Consider the following 21184-nt stretch of genomic DNA (forward strand, 5'->3'; position numbering starts at 1 on the left):
AGAAATAAGTTAAATAACAGTCACCAACAGTAAGGGAAAATAGTGAAGTCTTTTTAATTATATGAAAATGTTTTTAAAAATAAATAAATTAGAAAGCGTAATAAAAAATTGGAAAGCAACGGGTTTCTAACTATGCCCCACGCAAGCTTGAATCTTGTGCTTGTTAAAATTAATGTGGTTGGTACTTGGTATAGTGGGTAGGGCTGGTGGGATGAATCACACATCTTCAACCTACGTGTTTCCCTTTTTTTTTCTAATAATATTCTTTTAAAAAAAAAAAACAACGTTTTAGAAAATATAACTATCTTTCATAGAAAATAAGTTTATACTTTATAAAAACATACAAAAAAAAATGATATATAAATAATATACGTCTTAGAGTACTTTCAAATACTCGAATGAAATGATGAAAATCGCTTCTTAGATTATCTAACGAACTTTAATTTTGACTTTATTATTTATTTTTATTTTATTTTAGATAAAATTATTATTATTTTTTTTTAAAAAAAAATAGGATTTTAATATAAATGTAATTTAAAGATTTATATTAAAATAATCGATTTTGAGAAGTATATAATTTTTTTAAAAACATTCGTAACTTTTTAAAAAACAGGACCAAACATGTCTCAAGACCATGTTTGGCGCTCCCATACGATGTTGATAAATTTATAAGGATTCATGCGAGCAAGGCAAGCACAGATCCAATCAATAGAAAGACACAGAAGGTCCAGATTCCAGACAACATTCAAACGCAGCGTAAACCGTAAGTATTAATCTTTGTCCCTCTGTTTGTTTCTCGAGAAAATGTCTGAAACGCAAACCAATTCTCAAATGTATCTGCTTCCCTGAACCTTATACTACAACCCATCCAAGGTAAATCTTAAGATCCGAAATTTTCTTTTCTTTTTCGTCATTTTCTCAGCTACCAAAAGTGGCTACGTGTCTCTTTTTGTCCTTGTGAATTCGGTTGTAGATCTGCAACTCCTATATCTTTTCTTCTAAGCTCTTATGTGTTTCGCTTCCTTTGAAAATTCTTGTTATCCTGTTTTAAATTTATTGCGTTGGCTCCTGGGTTTGGCAAATGGTTTCTTGTGTCTTTGTTGATTCAATCAGTAATTTTCCTTTCATGAATCATATGAATGGTTGTCACTGGTTTATCGTGTTTAGTGCCCTTGTTGTTTTGGCGAAATGATTACATTACACTGCATTTTCTTTCTTCTGATTATTGTTTTTCAATCTGTTGAAAACAGATAAGTAATGGAAGGATTGATGAGAGTGCGAACAAATCCCATTCATCTTCATTGTGGACGACATCATTCTCCTTCTCTTCCTGCATTTCCCACATTGCAGCTACATAAAAAGTTTTATAGAAATTCATTTGGGATGATGAAACATCCCAAATCGTTCAACTCAGTAGTTGCTTCTGTTCAACCGTTAGAAGCTTCTACTCGCTTTGACAACACTTTACCATCCAAAGGTTATATTCAAGGATTCAAGGAATTTTCGTTAATTTTATTCTATTTCAATAATTGAAATATCATTTTGATTCAGAAGTTTAAATTATTTATTTATTTTTATTTTTTAAAATTCCTTTGCACATAGTGCTCTGTTCAGTTAATCGAAGGAAAATGGATTTGTTTTTGATGTTTGAAGACAATGAACCAAGCTATCTTGTGCAAATGTTAAGTTTACAAAATGAGTTTTTAAATACTGAACTCTAAATTGGCATTCTTGAAATTTGAGATCATAGTGCTGCTGTTGATGATTGCTCATTTCAATTTCTAGAGATTCTTGAACTTTGGCAAGATGCCGATGCTGTCTGCTTCGATGTGGATAGCACAGTGTGCGTGGATGAGGGCATTGATGAACTTGCAGAATTTTGTGGGGCTGGAAAGGCTGTTGCAGAATGGACTGCAAGGTTGGATTCCCTTGCTGTTTGTTTGGAAAAAGTTTAATTGCTAGACACTCTAGAAGGTACATGTCTGATTCTTCTATGTCTGCTTTTGCTAGAGCGATGGGTGGCTCTGTTCCTTTTGAGGAGGCCTTGGCTGCCAGACTGTCTCTCTTTAAGCCTTCCTTATCCCAAGTCCAGGACTTCCTTGAAAAGAGGCCCCCAAGGTAGGAGGACTCTCTCTGATTCTCTAGACTGTTTTTGGGCCTTTATTTTCACTTATAGTTATTTGGCAGTGGATGAACAATGAAAAATTGAATCTTATGTTATGGAACCTAGTTTAAAAATATTAATCAAAAGAGAAAAAGTAAAGCTCATTGTGAGGAAGTTTAGCAAAGAGTACTAAGGTTAGAATTCAAGAATAAGGAGAGGGACTATTGGCTTCAGGCTTTGAGAATCAATCCAAGGAGGATGGCCTATCTTTCACACTTTTACTAGGATTTCAGTGAGCAACAGCTTATGGGAAGATCCTTTCATGAGATGGATTTTCAAATTTGTTTAAGATAACAGCAAATCAAGAGGCTGTGGTGGCTGATTATTAGTCTATATAAGTAGTTAGTGGACATTGGCCTCCTTGGTTGATTTGATGATTTCATAACTTGGAGTTGGAAATTGTGAATTCATTTTTGGCTTTTCAACTTGTGGTGGCCATAATGGTACAAAGGATAAATTACTTTGGAAGCTATTGGAGGATATTTGCTTGTCTATCAAATCTTATTTTAGTGCTTAAGTTCAAATCCTTGAAGATGGTATAAAGGTCTTTGACTCCTTTAGAGATTGGTTCTTTTGCTTAGAAAACAAATTCGACAATCAATTTTTTTTCCCCCTCAATCAACTTATAAGAAGAGGAAGAATTTTAGTTCCTTGTTTGCACTTTGTGTTAATTGGGTTTTTAATTACTACATCTTGAAAAGATGGAGTTTAGCCAAAAATTGATTGGATGGATTAAATGGTGCATATCTACGGTAGATTTTTTTTGTGTTAATTAATGGCACCCATTTGGGCTTCTTCCAAAGCTATAGTGATTTGAGAAAGGGGGATACCCTTTCAAGGGGGTGGGGGGTGGGTGTGGTTGCTAATGTGGATGAGTTGTCTCTTGTGCTAAATTGTAAGGTTAGGGAGCTTTGATCTTCCTTTAAGTTTATGCTACTTTGGGATGGGTTGGAAGAAGGTTATAGTAAATGTCGACCACATGGAAAAGATAATATGTTTCGAAAAGGAGGAAGGTTTACTTTGATTAAAACAATCTTATCCAAATTGTCTATCTTTTTCATGTCCTTGTTTAGTATTCCTAGGATGATCAGATTGAGGTTTAAGAAGATTTGAGGAGACTTCCTCTAAGGAGGCAGACTTAGAGAAAAAGTTGCATTTAGTGAAGTGTTCAATTTTCTACATGGATAAGAGTTAAGGGGTTTAGGCATTAGACGCCTTTCTTTGCTTAATAAGGCTCTCCTTAGAAAGTAAAGTTGGATATGCATATGTGAAGAAGAAGCACTATGGAACAAGTTGTAGATAGGAAGTATGGGGAGGAAGAAGTGGGTTGGTGTTCTTGTGAAGTAAGAGTTGGATATGAGGTTGGTTTATGGAAAGCTATTAAGAAGGGATTGAACTTTTTCAATGGTAGAGCCTCCTTTGTAGTGGATAATGAGAAGAGAGGTGAGGTTTGAAAGGATAGGTGGGGTGGGAATAGGCCTTTTTTTTTTTTTCTTTCCCTTATTGCATGTGATAGCCTTGACAAAGGAGGCCTAGGTGTTGGATTATGGAACTAGTTAGGTGCATGGATGAAAATTTTGCTATATATTGTGTAAACGATATTGGGTGAAGAAATATTGACTAGAGGAAATTTTGGGAAAAATCACCAAGAATTGGCGAAATTTCAGGGCTGTCAAATGTGGTCAACATGGCAGTTAAACTTGGTCAAAGCTCCAAAAATTTTAAGCTTTCTGTTGATAGGGGGACTCGAACACCAAACAAAAGGCTCATATTGCATCTAGGCCAACCACTGGGGCAACTTCGCCCTTTGTTAAATATGATGCACCAAATATATATATTTAAAAGTAATCATATAAACAAAATAGAAAATGAATATTTTAAAGAACAAATTAATTATAATTATTTTATAATAAAATGAAAAAATTTCATTTAATTGATTACCAAAAATATAAAAATTATCATGATAATTTTTTTCATAGTATTTTTAATATCATTAATATATTAATTAAATATTAAAAAAATATACATATATCATAATTTATTTTATATCATTTAATACAATTGAATTAAATGGATCATAATTTTAATATTAAATATCTTTTTAAAATTAGACATATTATAATTAAATGTCACAATATTGTTGTGGAATAATATTTGATGTAATTTAATAATAAATGTACACTAATAAAATCCATATTTTTTATCGACGCATATGATATTATTATCAAATATGATAAATTATATCATACATATATCAAATTCATGAACAAAACAACTTTAAAATGTCTATTATACTTCTAATTACATTTCTATAAGGTTTTTCTTACATTTTCATAAGTTTTGATCAATTTTAGGCTTACTGATATTTTTTTTCCAAAATATACGCCGATATATCCCCAATATATTCGTAAAATTGAAGTACCAATATATCCCTAATTATCGATATTTTCATCCTTGGTTAGGTGTGGGAGGTCATTGGAATCCTTGTTTCTCCTAACATTTGAACGATTTGGAGTTAGATAATGTAGAGACATTTTTTTCAAAATTGCAAGAAAAAGTCAATGAATAGGGAAGAAGAGGATAGGGTGGCTTGGATTGATTCAAGGAATGAAATATTTTCCATCAAGCCATTTTATTTTATCTTGGAGTTTGGGAGAACGGTATCTTTCCTCATGGGCATAATTTGGAAAGTCATGGATTTTCTTCTAGAATGGACTTTTTTGCTTGGGATATCAATAAGGGAAAGGTATGACTTTAGATCAACTTTAGAAGAAATAGTGAATGTTGGCAAATAGATACTTTCTCTTAAAAGGAGAAGAGGAATCAATTAATCACATTTTCCTTCATTGTGTAAAATAATGGTTTTATGGTAGTTTCTCTTGTCTTTGTTCAACATAGATTAGGTGCTACCTTCCACAGTCAAGGAGCCTCTTTTAGGCTGACATGATTCTTTTGTAGGAAGAAAGTATAAGAAGTTTTGAAGAGTCACTCCTTTGTGCATTTTTGGGATGATGCGGAAGGAAAGGAATTGAACATGGTTTAAAAATGAGGAGCAAGCTAATCAAACTCTAAAATACACATTTCTTAGTAACCTTTTAATGTGGGTTAGGTTGTATATAGAAGAAGATTTAATGTTTTTAATTGACTTGTTAACTGTTGGGATTCTTGCTAAGGGAGGGAGTCATTTTTCGTGCTCTCTCTTTTTAACCTAGCCTTTTGGAGCCCTTTGTATATACCTTTGTACCTTGGTGTGTTGTTTCTTCTGCATTGTCTATAAAATTTTTTATTTTGCTTATCAAAGAATTTTAGTTCCCTGGTGTTGTATGTGCAAATGGGAAAAGGGATCAACTAGTCACTTATTCATCCATTGTAGGGTGGTCCATGGTATATGGTTGTTGTTGTTCTCCACTTTTGGGGCTTCTTGGATGTTGCTTTTGGTGGTAAAGGATATTTTAGTAGTTGGTATGGAAGGCTTATATGTAGGAAAAAGTATGGAGAATAGCTCAGCTGTGGTTATTTTGGTGTTAATGGAGAAACTGGAATCAAGAACTATTTGAAGGTCAGAAGAGTTTTAGAGTTACAATTGAAAATTTTATTCCTGAACTCCATTTATATGGTTGGATAATTCCTTGGGTAGTGGAAACCTTCCTTTTTAGAATTCTTTCCTATTGGCCTTAACCTAAAGTTGGTGGAGAGGATGTTTTTATCTTTCATTTTGTTTTTTGGTGAGCCTTGTATATTTCCAGAGTAGTTTGGTTGCTGTCTCTTTTAGGTGCTAGTTAATATATTACTTTTTTCGTATAAAAAAAATGTTCAAATCTAGTCTTTCTCGGAAGTCATGGATTACTCAGAATAATAGGCCATGCCCTAATTTTCTTTTGTTTAAAAGTTTCCCTGACTGCTTCTAGCGTTTTGTGTTTAGCATACTGTGGTGCTTAGACTGTTGGACTATATGATGCCTGCCAAATTATTTTTTTCATTTCAGCACCTTGTTTCAATTTGATTGGTAAGTCATATTATGGAAGATTATGTGGCCATTATTTCCATGAAAGTACCAATACCAATACCATGGGCTTTCACTAACAGCCATAATAACTGTTAATCAAGTTCTTAGCTATTTCAGAATCTCGATGCATAGCATAATTTAATTTTTATGCTTGTTAGACAATCTGGATCCAGTAAAGTTTCTTATTGCCATCCAACTCTCATGTTTATAATTTTGTCTGAATTAGGTTGAAAATCGTACTGGGTAATTATTTCGACTGTTTGGAGCACATATATCATGGCATTTATAACTACCATTCAATGTCTGACCGTGGCTATTGAATCTTGAGGTTGTGTTAGGGAGCTGACACTTGGTCTACCTTTTCCTATTACCGTAGGATGTATTTGTCTATTCATAAAGAGAACCTTTACCTAAGGATGGAGTTGCTAATGCCTATGCCTAAAGAGTAGTTGCCCCTATAATTGTAGTTAAAGTTAGAAGGATATAGTGCCAAAAGTAATGGTCCTTTTAGTGTATAATGCGAGTCAGGGTCTGACCCCTACTAATAAAGAGACTTGGCAACATAAAGCAAGATGTGTTATCATATGCTTCCTAGTATTTTTATACACACTAGAGAAGATCCCATGAGTATGACCATCATGTCACAACCTGCTCCAAATGACCCTCCCTAGAGCTTATATAGGGAGCAAGAAGCTTTTGGAACCTTTTTGGAGTCATCTACACTAGTGGAAGAGTGAGAAAGGTTCTAGAGAAGCCTAGAAATGTCCACACATCTCTACCACTAAGGCGGAAGACAATGGAAGAGTATGGAGCTATCTAGAGAGTTCCAGAGGTCTCTTATAAATACTTGTACATAGCCTTTGTCTAGGAGCTTCTAGAGAATTCCTGATTGGTAAGGAACCATCCAATGTTTCAGAGAGTTCCTAAGATGCCTATAAATAGGTGGGGCCTCATTTGGCAAAGGCACCAAGCAAGTGAGAGCTTCCAAGCATTGTTAGGATCCTTGTGCAATACAAGCTTCCTTAAAGTGTTGCCTTCAGTTCTTATCCTAGCTTCCAAATCATGTGCCCAACTTAGCCTAACTAGCTAAGTACGAAGGGAAGGCTAACATAGCAATGTCAAGTGTCTTGAGTTGTTTAAATGCTGCACATGAGCTTAGAAAAAGCCTAAGTTCATGACAATCTAATGGTGAATTCTAAGGTTCAAAGATAGGGCTAATTCATAACTACAAAAGCCTGGCATGGCTCTAAATATGCATTGGATTCAAGATTTGATCTGTTTACTGAGACAAAGACATAATAATCAGAAAGATTATGAAGTTTCTTTTTTTAGCACTTAACTTTTTTCTTGGATTCCATTGTTCAAAAATGCCCGCAAAGCATGGTGAGATGATGATGGTGCAAGGCCAAAGCTTGATGAGTAACACAGTTAAATGGTGCTTTATTCTATGGTTTGCTAAAATGCCTCATAAAAATGATTGACCCTATTATGTTATTTTGAGCCCTAATAAGTTTTAATATTAGTTTCACTATCTTATAATGAGCATATAAATAATGCATTGGAGATATTTGTAAGTGTAGAGAGATGATGAATTTACTTGTTATGGCCTCTTACAATAAAACAATAAAACTCCACCAATTTATCCTGTTATTCTGGCCAATTTAAACATGCTGAGTGTACTATATTTTACATTGCTGCAATTTGTTTTTTTATTTCTATATTTGCTTTTTTTTTTCATGTAATTTGATACCGTCTGGTTTCCCATACTTAATTGAGTCTAATTTCTTGGACATTCACCATTCTGCTTGTGTAGAATTTCTCCTGGAATAGATGTGTTGGTCAAGAAGCTGAAGGCTAGGAATACCAACGTTTATCTGATCTCGGGAGGCTTTCGTCAAATGATTAATGTACACTGCTGAACTATGGAATGAGTGCCCTGGTTTTTTCTTTGTTTGTTTGTTTCTTGAAAGCATGCATCAGATGTTAATCTTTTTCTTTAATTGGGAGGGAGTAGCTTTCAATAACTTAGTGTTATTTGGAGAAGATGCATCATGCAAAACTGAAGCTTATAATGCTATTATCTAATGAAGGGTCAAAAAACATCCAGTCAAAGGTGTCATCTGAAGATATTGTGCTTAAGCCATATTCTTAAATTGTTGTTTAGGAAGAGGTTTAAAACTGAAAATAGTGCCCCTGGGAAGGAGGTTGAAATTGTGTGCTGATGGGATACTGCTTCACTTTATATCATGTCAATCGTAGTCAAGCTTGTTAAGTTGAATTTCTGCTAGCAATCCTAAAATTTGACTTGACTGTTGATTTTTTTCGTGACACACGTACATGAAGTTCAATTCTACAGCTTGATGATCTAGTGGTTCTGTTATATAATGCTTAGATTCTAGATGCCTCAACTCTTCAAATGCCAGAAGATAAGCAATTTCCTTTCTTTGTATTGCATATTATTATCATGGGACCCAGAAGATGTTCTGTATCTATTGGAGCCCATGAATGGCATAAGTGTCCTGTGTGTGTGCGTGTGCATGTGTGTGCATGTCAATTTTATCTTGGAAATATTAATGAGAGCAACTTCCTTTGAAGCCTGTTGCATCAATCCTGGAGATTCCACCTGAAAACATCTTTGCAAATCAACTGCTGTTTGGAAGCTCTGGGGAGTTTTTGGGGTTTGACGCTAATGAACCTACTTCAAGGAGTGGAGGGAAAGCCACAGCAGTTATGCAGATAAGGAAGGTCAGTCTTTTAGTTCTTGGTTTCATGAATGATGAGAATTTTCTTACAAAGCTGAGTACGATGATTTTCCAGGTTCATGGATACAAGAGATTAGTCATGATTGGAGATGGTGCAACTGATCTTGAGGTAAGCAACCAAAGCTGATCTGTGAGCTTAGTTGTTTGGCACATGTGGTGGTTTGATTTGAAGATATTTTCTTGGGGGTGCTACCCCACCTTTGTTTCTTTCTCGATTTTGTGGTTATTGTCCTTTCCTCTGGAACTGCTTCAGGTTTCTTCTTTATGAAGAGATCTTCTTTTCATTATATTTCTTTATGATGTCGCGTTTTCTCTGGAAAAAAGAAAGGGAAAATTCAATGAAACTTTCTGTTGTGCTCATATTAGGACTTGGTAACCCTGTAGACAAACCCTGCAAATCACGACTATTTGATGTATAAATGTTGGTCAAATTCATCTAAATGTCTAGTATCATATACTGAAGACGAGGCAATCTTGTTGTAAGTAAGCCCCTGTATTGGAACATTAAGTTCCTATTTGATCTGATTCTTTTCATCTTTTTGTTCTATTCCTTCGATTCTATGCAGGCTCGTAAACCAGGAGGTGCTGACTTATTCATTTGCTATGCGGGAGTTCAACTTCGCGAGGCCGTTGCATCAAAATCTGATTGGCTAGTTTTCAATTTTAAAGACCTGATAAATACCTTGGAATAACTCGAAACACTCGACCTTTTTCAAGGTATTTCATTTGGCTTTGTTTTGTTTCATTATTATTCTGTGGTGCTGCCTGGGGGCACCTGCATCTTATAGTTGCATTCTTCCCAGAGGTATCAATTTTCCTTTACCATAACTGAATGTAAAGAAGAAGGAAGAACTAATGTCATTGAAAGAAAATGGTTCTTAGGTGTTGTTCCTGTGATGTAAAGATGATCATATATTAATATCTTTTGTTCCTGAAAATGAAGTTCTCCTTCTAATATTGTTTTTTCTGTAAATTTCTTAGGTGATGTTTGTTTGTTTGGTTTTTTTTTTTTTTTAAACTTAAATTTAAATAGAATTTAATTTAATTTAACTTAAATATAATTTCATAGTTTTAAGTATTAAATTGCTTATTTTTTTATTATTTTATTTTTGTTAAGTATTAAATATTAATATGGTAAGCGACATGTTTGATTGTATTTTGATTATTTAAAAAAATTATTTTTAGTTTTCAATAAAAATTTCTATTCAAATAATTCGAAGTTTGAAAACAAATTGCATTCGTTGTTAACTTAAAAAACAATAATCACCTTACTTTCAATACTCATTTACCATTTTCTCTCTTAGTTCAATTTGCAAGAAGAGAAAGGTAAATTGGTCTTTTTGATACTCTATTTTTATTTATTTATTTATAGTTTGAATAGACTTGAAAGATATTTATGGGTTTGTTTGGGAATTGTTTTTAAAACAATTTTTTGTTCTTAATAGATAATTTGGTATTTTTAGAAAACATATTTTAGTTGTTTTCTATTGTGTTTTACTTATTTTTTAAGAATTGTTTTAAGAAATAATTATACAAACATGAAAAATAATTAAAAATAAAACACTAGATACAAAAATTATTTTTAAAACATATTTAAAAGTATAAAAAATAGATTAAAAACATTTTAGTTTTCTAAATGAACTTTTATTCTACTAAAATTAGATAACAATTTTCAAAAAGTAGTTTTCAAAATTGTTTTTGAAAACAATTACTAAAAAGGCCATAAGTATTAAAAAGATAACTTAGCATGCATTATTTTGTTTTTTGAAGTGTAGTTTTATTTTATTTTTTCATTATAAGAGAGGTAAAAAATTAAATTTTTATATAAAAATATTATTGTGAATTATATTTAAATTAATTTTTATTCACATCTTAGATAAATTTACATCTTTTCATACTTTAAATAAGAAATTTGTAAAAAGTAGGTGATACTACATCTATTCCTAAATCCTAAATGGAATGTAACGATATACGAATTCATTTTTCGATACATAATCTATTTGGATAAGTTTGAATGAACTTTTCTCACAACAAAAATGCACATAATTGTATTCTTACTTGGTTTGATATGAAATAAACTTTTAATCATGAAATCGATTCAATCATCATACTATATATTATAAGTTCATAATTCTAGCCCTTTATTAAAGATGGTAGGAGGGATTATGACTTAAGAAATACATCCTAAAAGCTAAAAGAGATATCCAAGAACAATTGCAATAATTGGATTCATTAATGTTTTTGGTATGATAGATGTTATCACACATACCATCATACTCAACATGATGGAAATGTTTGAACTTTTAGAGCTCTTATAGCATTTCGCATATGAGGGGTTATTTCTTGATTTTTAATTGGGTTTTGTTGGGTCATTAATAACTTGATAATAGCTTATAGAAACAATCCTCATAACTCCTTAGAAGTCTTATTAAAATCAATTTCTATAAATACGAGCTTTTTTGTTCTTCACATCAGAATACTAAAAATGCGTTTAGACGTGATTTTAAAAAGCGTATTTAATATTTTCAATACTTAAATGATAACATTTTTAAAGTAATAGAAATATTAAAAATATTTTTTAAAATTACTATCAAACGAGCTCTAAATGAAGTTTTTAAGAAAAACTTGGTGGTGTGTTTTGGTGCATAATCCAAACAAACAATAGAATGAAAGCAAAAGTAAAAGAGATGAGGATTTGGGGAAAATTTTGTTTTTGGCACATGATGCACAGGATCAAGGTAATTAGCCTCTTACTATTGTCCCACTTGCCCATATCAATATGAATTCCCATTGCCAAGTTAGCATTGCTTGATGGGTCCCCTCATTTTGTTCACTTTGCTTGAATCCAACAACCACATGCACAAAGGATATATAATAATGATAATGCACAAAATCAAAACCCAAAATATTGCACAAAAGAAAAAGGGAGAATCCCTTAATATAATAATATAAATGTCATTTTCAATGAGTTACATGGAAAGCAACTTTATATGAATATCCAACAACTTCACATATTCACCAAGAAAAATGAGTCTCCATTTTCTTGTCATTTTTCTTGCATCATGATGAACTCACTTGCTTCAAGCAAAAGCTTACCCTTTTCTTGAACTTAAACCCTAATTCTACACACAATGAGAAGAATTTCAAGATTGTACCAACCCTAGAAAAACAGGTTGAAGTTTTTGTGATTGAACGCCATGTGCACAAAGGATTAAGGTAAGAAGATTGGTTGTTGAATTACTTATACCCCTTTCACACTTGCACATAAAAGTAATTGAAGGAAGAGAAAAAGTGTAGGCTTCAAATTCTTGGCCACCAAACATTGTTTGCTCTTGTTGTCAATGGCGATTATGTCTAGGGTTTTACAGAGAGAAAACAAAAAGGTCTTTTCAACCCCATGTGCCTCCTACACAAGAGATAAAACATCATCATTAAAGAGCCCTAAGAAAGTTGAATTGAGACCTTCCTCTATAAATTAGTACAACTGTTCACATTAATATTGATTAAAAACTAAATTTTTGTGTACTTATTTGAATTTTTCCTTCTCAATAACATTATATTCTAAAAAATGTTTTATACTTAAATCACACAATTTTTCCACCTCTCACCACCCAAAAGAAAATTGTTCAGCAATTAATATCACAACTCATTTTGTTAAAAGAGGTTTAAAACATTTTAATGAAAATAAATTAATATTTGTTCCACTCATTTTATCTATGGGCCTATATAGCAGTAACTAAAATCGATCATATTGGTTCCATTTTGTTCCATTTTAAAAAATAAAAAAGTCGATTTTCTTGTCTCCTTATAGATAAAGATTAAATCAAACCGATATTCTAAAACTTATATATAATTATTTGATATTTGATAAAATAATTTTATATTAAATTTAATTAAAATAATTTATTGTTTTTATATTTTGGTCAAATTAATTTTAAATACATTTAATATATTTTTAACATTAAATTAAAGTTGGTTTCGATTAATTTTAAAATCAGGTTAGACTTAAGGTCTAATATAAACTCAAATTAATGAGATTTGAGTTTAAAACAAACAAAAATCTATATGTTTAACACTATAAAAATGTTCTTAAGTTAAGTGTAAACCAATCAAATCTAATCAATATCACAAAGTTTGGTTTAGTTCTAATTTTTACTTTCAAATTTAATTAGTTCGGTTTTTATTACATATAAAATCAATTATATTGGTTTTATTCAAAAAATTGATTAAAAATAAATAAGAATAAATAAATAAATACGTGTATATATATATAATTCTAAAAATGGATTATTTAATGAATTTAGTTTATTTCTTCTTTTGTAAGAGCCGCCTCGTTCGAGTTGTACGATATTTGAAGGTCTATGTAAAAAGTAAAAACAGAGCAAATGGGTGTGGTTCTTACAAGGGTTCCAACCAGCTCTGCGACATCTTTTGGGAAAATTTCTCCAAGAGGTACTTCATTGATCCTGAAAAAAAAAAAATTTTTTCTCCTCCTTTTTGTTCTTCAACCGGGACTACGGTGGTGAGCCTTGGTGAAACGGGGCTTTTCTCATTCATGGGTTTTGTAGTGCAGTGGTTGCTTTTAATTGGGTAGGGCTTGATTTTTCGTGCGCGGTCGACGAATGGGGCTAGTGGTTCTCATACGAGGGAGTTTTGGGTGAAAAGGGTAGTTCTCGTTTATGGGTTCTGCAAGCAGAGATTGATCCGTTCGCTAATGGAGTTGCTGGTTCATGTACGACAGAGTTTTTAGTGAAATAGGTTCTTTACGTTGGTGGGTTTTTGAATACTGACGCGCCTCGCAATGGGATGCCGTTCAGATTTCTGACGTCTGTTCGCAAATGTATGTGTTAAAATGTCGCTGCTTCTGGTATTGAGTTCGCTTGTTGAAGTTTACAGATTAAGGAAGGTCTCTGGGAGAATTGATCCTTAAGTTTCTTTCAATTGATGGTTCTAGTGTTGGATTCTTTTAGATTTTTATTTGTTGCTCTATCGGAGTGGTGTTGGTTCATTGTTTTTTCTGAGTCTGAGGGTTTTCCATTTTCCTGAAATTGGCTGTTGCTTAGAGAATTGGTGAGGCTTTGGTTATCAGGTTTGGACATTATTTCTCATTTTCGGATTCCTTGAGTCTTAGTGGGTTTTCAGTTCTTGGATTCAAGCATTGTTTTTGTTTTCAATTTAATGAAAATTATCATTTTGGGTACTTCGGTGGTGGGAAATGAAACAAAAGGGAAACTTTTAGTTTTGGGATTTGGATGCTGTTTTTCTTGTGGTGGGGAGCATGAAAATGGATATATGGATTGTTGTAGCAGCTGCCTCTGCAGTATATTTATCTAAGCAGTGGCAAAAAATTTTAAGGCACAGGGAAAATTCTTCAGAGTCATTTTGTGGGACTTCTGATTTTGAGAAACCCAATCCAGCATCCACGTGGTGGCTTCCTGACAAGAAGAGCTGTCCCTTGCGCAGTTTGGCTTGGAGAAAAAAACTAGATGAAGACATTTCTATAGAAAAAGAAAATATCTCCAAAGGGGAAGTTTCAGAAATGACCCAGTTAGATGGTACTCCAGCAGCAGAAGTGGCCTCTGCTTGTGGGGCTGATGGTGAAAACCTTGTAAGTTTGGGGAATCACAAGGATTGCAATGTACTTTTTATTTCAAGTTTGGCTAATGGATTTTCGAGAAATGACAACCTTCAAGAGAATGAGGATGGAATTAGGATGACTGGTGATATTGATAGTTCTGGTGATTCTGTACATGAACCTTCAACTGTGAATGTGGGTCCTTTTCTTGGTTTATTGAGGAAAGGAAGAGCTCTTAGAACTAAGCGGTTGCATGCACGTTTTGCTAGGCCTATAAGTTCTCTGGAAAGTTGCCTTATGGCTCAGTTATATAATGAGCATGCTGAAATGGAAGAATATGTGCTTAGTTCCTTGCAATCACCACCCGCACCAACTGTGAGGCCATTATTTACATCCGACGGAAGCAGAATTATAAACAAGGCAAGTGGTGATTCTCCCAGCATGTGGATTGGAACTGGGGATGACAATCTACACAAGGAGGCCTATTTAGAAGGTAAGGAGACTGCCATTGGTGTTCCTTCACTTCCAAAGTTAAGGTCTATGGAGCAGCCAAGGAAAATGAAACTTAAGACAGGAAGGGGGCAGAGGCAAAGATTTGGCAGTTCCAGTAAAATGATCAACAGAAAACATTTCCATTCACAAGGAGGTACTATTCTTATTTTCTTCTCCATCTATGCATAATTTTATTTTTATGGAAAAGAAATTATGGATGAATCTCAACTATGGATTACACCTAAGAGGATGATTCTCCCTTCTTAGTATTTTTCACTATTTAAATTTTCTCTTTCAATTCTTTTCAACAAAAAAACCAAAACACATGCAAGAAATGCAACAACACTCTCCCAACAAGTATATCAATGCAATTCACATGCAAGTGTAACAACACTCCCCAATAAGAATTTTCATCAACTTGTAACTGCTTTAAACACAAATCCAAATACCCTTTATTTCAAACAAAAATTAAGCTAAAAATTATTATGCTATTTCAAGGATCACATAATCAAATTTTAGTTCAGATTCTCTGCTAATCTACTTATTAAAACAATGTAATTTTCTTAATCAAGATAAACACAAAGAAAATTAACTAATGAAGAGATAGAGAGAATAAGACAATGACACCAAGATTTGACATGGAAAATCTCCAAAGAGATAAAAAAACTACAAGCCTACAAGCTATTATGAGCATCTACTACAAAGAAAAACCAACTGACTACAAGGTTTTACCCAACTTAAGTGTACTTATCCTTCCCAAACTACTTGACTAGCACCTTCCAACTTCAACTTCACACATTTTTTCTTTCAGAGCACACTTGGAGTCAACACTAAGCATGATCTCAGCCTCTTCTTGAATTCGCATAAGAAGAAAATGAGTTTTCACTCAAACCCAAATCAGCAAGAACACAAGAGATGAATGGAAGAAATGAATCAGCCCATTTTTCAGAAAATCTAATTAAAAAACGATTGAAAATCAAGGTGAGGAGGATTTTCTCAGGAACCAAACACTCCTAATTTGGATTGAAGTGAGAAAGCTCAAAGGGAGTGGGAAAACAACTGTTGGTGTTACTAGCCCTAAAATAGAAACTTTTTGGTTAAATATGAAAGAGAACCCTTGGTCTAATGGCCCAAAAAAGATCCAATAGTAGATGGATCGATCTTACATAAATGTGGATCGATCTTGAAATAGGGAACAAAAATACTTAACCAAAAAAAATTGTTGCCTAAAACTCCCAAAGCTTCTTTAAAAGATTTTCATTCATTTCAAAAACCTGGTTGATTCCATTTCATCCATCTACAACCTCAGTCACATGCCTTAGCCTCTAAGCACTTTCAACATCTTGAAGTTCTTCATTAGGCAAGTAGTCCAAAGGACAATTTGGAAGACCCCAGTTAGGAGTGCACTTAGGAGCTTTTGACCCAGAATTGCCAACCTAACTAAAGCACTCATAAAAAGAAATGTATTTTATCATTCTTTACTAATAATTCAGAACATCCTAATGATTCAATTAGCAAGTAGTTTCACCACTTTCATTTGTTTCCATTTCCCCACATCTTTTACTTGACAAACTTTCTATGGTTGTGGGAGCAATGAAGAAGAAAACAGAATGTTTTTTTTATATTATATTTTGCCAAGCCCTTGACTCATGTTATTGCTAGTTAAGGTGTCAGGGTTGCAACATCATGACTGAGAATGTTGGCATTGGGTTAGAGCACTTTAGGACCCTTGGACTTTGTCGTGAATCAAGTATTAACTGTTAGGATGCCCAAAAGCATGGGTAAGGGCCTAGAGATGGCTTGTTCTCTTACATGTCAAGCCTTTTAACCACATATAAGTATTTAAATACAATGTTTTAAAAGGCTATAGGTGGTCATGGGTAAGGGCCTAGAGATGGCTTGTTCTCTTACATGTCAAGCCTTTTAACCACATATAAGTATTTAAATACAATGTTTTAAAAGGCTATAGGTGGTCTAGAGTTGTTTTAATAATAATAATCATGAAAATCAGAAAAACACTAATAAAATCATATGAAAAATCAAATAATGAGAAAACCATACAATGTATAGTAATCAAATTAATTGTGTGCCATTTTCAATAGCTTCTAATTTAGTATTTTTTTGTTTTCTTGTCTCTTCTAAAATCCAACTCTCTCATGTATTTATCAAATAATCTTCAAAACTACCATCACTATCACTAGTAGGATCCTCTAATGAATCATAATTATATCTAATTGCTCTATTATCCTCTCCATCGATGTTAACGTCAACCCATTTTTCTTTGTTATCCTTTTTTTTTTTTTTTTTTTGATAGGTTTCTTCTTTATTCATTAATTACAGTGACTTTTTTTCCTTTATCCATCAATAATAAGATAATGATTATATATAACCTCAGTCACTACAATGACCAACAGTTCTTTTATTTCTTTTTCCCCATCTCTTCCTTTCATTCCCATTTAAGGGTTAATTGATAGTTAGCTAAGCCCTTAGTTTTTTAAAAGGTTTAACCCTTAATCTTGGATGCAAGATAAAACTTATTAATCTATACCAAAACCCTATAAAAACACAAGTCATTACAACCATAAATATTGTGGTCTAAACCTCTTAACAAATCTATACAAAAAGCCTATAAATGCCCTAAACCCATTAAAACCTTTGAATATTTGAGGCTATAACCTCAAGGTTATAAGCCTCAATCGGGTGAAGCTTAAGCTTTGATTACTCTCTATTGAGGCCATGGCCTCAAGGTTAATTTGCATAGCCTCACCCTGAGGTAAGCCTTCATAGCCTTTTAAAGCACTGCTTAAATAATAACCTTGCAAGTTTAAGAGGCATACTAGACATGACGCCATCAGTATAGTTAAACCTTGACAGCATGCATTTTGGATCTGGACATCAAGATGTGCATCCAATGCCTTAGATGTCTAATGACAATGGTTTTCTATGGCCTTGCAGATGAGTCCCTAAACACAGTCAGTAAAGCTGGTGTTTTGTTGACATGGTATAGCTCTTAGCCTGGAGGATTGTGTCATTGAAAGGGCTTTTGGATACCCTAAGCCTAAGGCACTTGTGATAGGGTGAGACACCATGAATGGGAGGCCTATCATCTAGATAATCCTTTGCATGTAAGGCACCAAGTGTGCCGCACCTTGTTTACCTTTGCTTGCCAAACCTTTTAGTGTAAGACGATATGCCTCAGATCAGGTCCCTTATTGCCACAAATCACTCTGAATTGCAAACACCATGTTATTTCTTTATAAGCAAAAGTTTTATCATGTGATAAATTGAAGTTGTACCTTCTTGATTTGCAAATGTAGAAGGTACAGGCTCTGAAATAGGTTTTTAGTCATCATACTTGGAGATCTTGTGATAAAACTGAACTCATATATTGCATGAATGGTTTTCCAGGATCACCTGATGGAATGGTTCTTTTCTGTCTTGGGATTTCGATTGGCATGATATTTTCTCAAATTTCAAATAAAAGGGAAGTAGATGAAATGAAAGAATTGTTGCAGCGGACTGAGAACTTGGTTCAGGATCTACAGGAGGAACTTGAGATGAAGGATTCATTAACCGTGAAGGAGCTAGCTAATGAGGATTACGAATCACAATATACCCATGATCATGCATTTGGTAGTGAGGCTAATGAGGATTATGAATCACAGGATGCACATGAGCATGCATGTCACAATGGGCCATCCAATAGGTTTTCCTCTGAACCGTGTGATCAGAAGGCAGAGGAAAATTCAGAATTAATGAGTAAAATTGAGGCAGAGCTTGAAGCTGAGCTTGAACGGTTGGAACTAAGCATGAATTCATCTTGTTTGGAGAGAAAATTATCCAATCTTGTTGAGGTAAGCATATCCTCTAACTTAATATTTTTATTGATGCAACTTGATTATCTAGTCACTTCCATGGGTTTACCCAAAAATCCATGAATTAAATTGATGTTGGATCGCTTTTCAGTTTTGTTACATTGTTTTTATTTCAAAATCGGAGTTCTAAGAGGGTTTATTTGATCAAGAAAGCAAATACTATCATTTCTACTTCCAAAACTTAAGAATTATCCTTTCCGTTCTTGTAAATTAAAATTCTTCTTTAATTCCAAGATACAGGTGACTGTCTGTCAAAACCCTTTGTTTTAGTACTTACTATTTTATTTTGTTCTATTTTTTATAATCCAAAACAGTGATTTAGGATATAAATATTTTTGGGAACTACAGTTCTGTAATTCATTATTTAGGATATTTCAAATGTAAGAAAGTTGGCGTAGTTGTCACTGGAGAAGGAGTTACATTCCTACAAAGAACTTGAGAAGAAGTTCCATTACAAGAATCTCTATACAAAAGAAATTCTAAGAAAATAAAAATTCACCCCACGAAGGAAAATTTATCTAAGTTTGCAATGATGATCTGCACCAACCATAGCTTGGTTCCATCTATCTAGTCCAAAGTTTATCTCATAAGTTAAGGTTTTTGTCCCACGCAATTCAATAGTTAAGCAAATTTTTTTTTCCCTAAAATCATTCCTAGATAATACTCAGAAGAAAGCATTGAGTATTTCTCTCTCTAAATCCCTACAAGCTCTTTGGAAAGCTGTGTTTTCTTTTGGCTTTGGGCAATAAACCCCCATGATGCTTAAGCCCCTAAATTCCTATTGTTAAATTTAATTACACCAAACTTTTTTTAAAAAAAAAAAACCCCCAGAAACCTCATCGCTAATAAGAACCCTAGAATCTGAAACCATTGATATTCCTCCATCTACAAGGAAATGCTGCTTCCCATGAACTAATGCTAATCATCTGAGATCTTATTAGCAACTATCCCATTAACTGTTTATCTGTTGTTGTGTTTGTAAATCAAATTTCAGTCAGACATGATAAAAGACTGCTGAATTGCCTGGTTTTTCAGTGATAAATTAGTCCAAAGATTTAGGCCTTGTGGTTCTAGTAACCAAGCTAGTAGAATTGGCAAGATATGCTATATAATCACCAACTTTTGAGGCCATTATAACTTGAATTTGCAAGTGTCTGTGGATGATCTCTTTGAAACAATCTGTTCACCAGTTTCAATCAATCTTGAAATCTGTGCAGCTTGATCCAGACATTGTAGCAGATGTTGCTCAGGGTGAGCTAAAAGTTGAGATGGTTGGCAGGCAAACTGGTGGCCAAGATGATTCGTACCAGGATGTGAGCAGCACATCCACAACTCACTCAGCAAACTATGCAGTCTCACCGCGTGAGTTGAGCTTGCGTTTACATGAAGTCATTCAATCAAGACTAGAGGAAAGAGTCAAAGAACTTGAGACAGAACTTCAAAATAGCAATAGGAAATTGCAATTCATGGAGTCAGAGCGCTTGACTTGTTATGAGGAGTTCGCAGACAGCATACTTGGGTCCTCTACCCAACGAACTCCAATTGCACTCCCTGTAGAAGAGAGCAACCCTATAGCCCAGCTATCAGTTGTAAATTTGCCAGAAGATGCCTATAATGAGGTTGAGGACTTCATGAAGGAAACCCAGTCAGAATCAGAGGATTTTCCATCTACGGCTTATAGAAATAACCATCAAGATGGCTTACATCAATTTGATGGAAGTGTGTTGTGGGATCATGAAGATCTCCTGAAGGTAAACCAGTCTGAGGAAGAGGATCAAGAGAGCTCACATCAAGTTGATGGAATTGCAGAATGGGGCCAGAATGGGAGGGTGGGAGATTCCATGGGATACCGCCCTACAATCAATAAGGAGAGACAAAGGAGAACATTTATACCCCAGGAGGTGAGAACATTGGAGGAGCACATCTTGATGGACAGGGAACTGAGTGGAGATGAAAATAATGACGAGGCTGATGATGAGATGAAACTACTGATACAGCAGATAGTGGAGAAAAGCCGGCAAGGTTCTCCCATAGTTTTGAACGTCCAAAGGGCATTGTTTTCAGTGGATGAAAATGAACACTGATTGAATTGTACTGAAGAAAATTTTGCAGAAAACGAGTATAAAGAAAGGAATTACTTTTCATAATCCGCCATTTCCTTTTTCCCATCAAGTACTTGCGCCACCTCAAATCTAATTGAACATTTTCTAATACATCACAAATCAACCCAACTGTAAACATTTGAGGCTATAGAGTAAAGTTGTTGACTTACAGAGTATGACCATTGCCTGTTCTGTTTTTTATTTTTAA

General features: G+C 33.8%; 2 protein-coding genes across 5 annotated transcripts; both read left to right on the forward strand.

Moving 5' to 3' along the window:
- Positions 1-419: 419 nt before the first annotated feature.
- LOC100251806 (phosphoserine phosphatase, chloroplastic) lies at positions 420-9870 on the forward strand. 3 transcript variants are annotated; one of them, XM_010664939.3, is made up of 8 exons: positions 420-763; positions 1251-1477; positions 1786-1918; positions 2011-2118; positions 7984-8077; positions 8766-8915; positions 8988-9041; positions 9499-9870. In XM_010664939.3, the coding sequence occupies exons 2-8, from the start codon at positions 1258-1260 to the stop codon at positions 9622-9624; spliced, it is 885 nt and encodes a 294-aa protein (XP_010663241.1). In that variant the 5' UTR covers positions 420-763; positions 1251-1257; the 3' UTR covers positions 9625-9870. The 3 variants fall into 3 exon arrangements, with proteins under 3 accessions (XP_010663241.1, XP_010663242.1, XP_019082032.1); XM_010664940.3 differs by having other exon boundaries at positions 752-873; XM_019226487.2 differs by lacking the exon at positions 420-763 and adding an exon at positions 1020-1112.
- Positions 9871-13268: 3398 nt separating this feature from the next.
- Positions 13269-21021, forward strand: LOC100260312 (uncharacterized). 2 transcript variants are annotated; one of them, XM_010664938.3, is made up of 4 exons: positions 13275-13384; positions 13506-15153; positions 18408-18853; positions 20092-21021. In XM_010664938.3, exons 2-4 carry the CDS (start codon positions 14211-14213, stop codon positions 20956-20958), a joined length of 2256 nt encoding a protein of 751 aa, XP_010663240.1. In that variant the 5' UTR covers positions 13275-13384; positions 13506-14210; the 3' UTR covers positions 20959-21021. The 2 variants fall into 2 exon arrangements, with proteins under 2 accessions (XP_010663239.1, XP_010663240.1); XM_010664937.3 differs by having other exon boundaries at positions 13269-15153.
- Positions 21022-21184: the final 163 nt, after the last annotated feature.

This window comes from Vitis vinifera, chromosome 17, assembly GCF_030704535.1.
Source record: "Vitis vinifera cultivar Pinot Noir 40024 chromosome 17, ASM3070453v1".
NCBI classification, from domain to species: Eukaryota; Viridiplantae; Streptophyta; class Magnoliopsida; order Vitales; family Vitaceae; genus Vitis; species Vitis vinifera.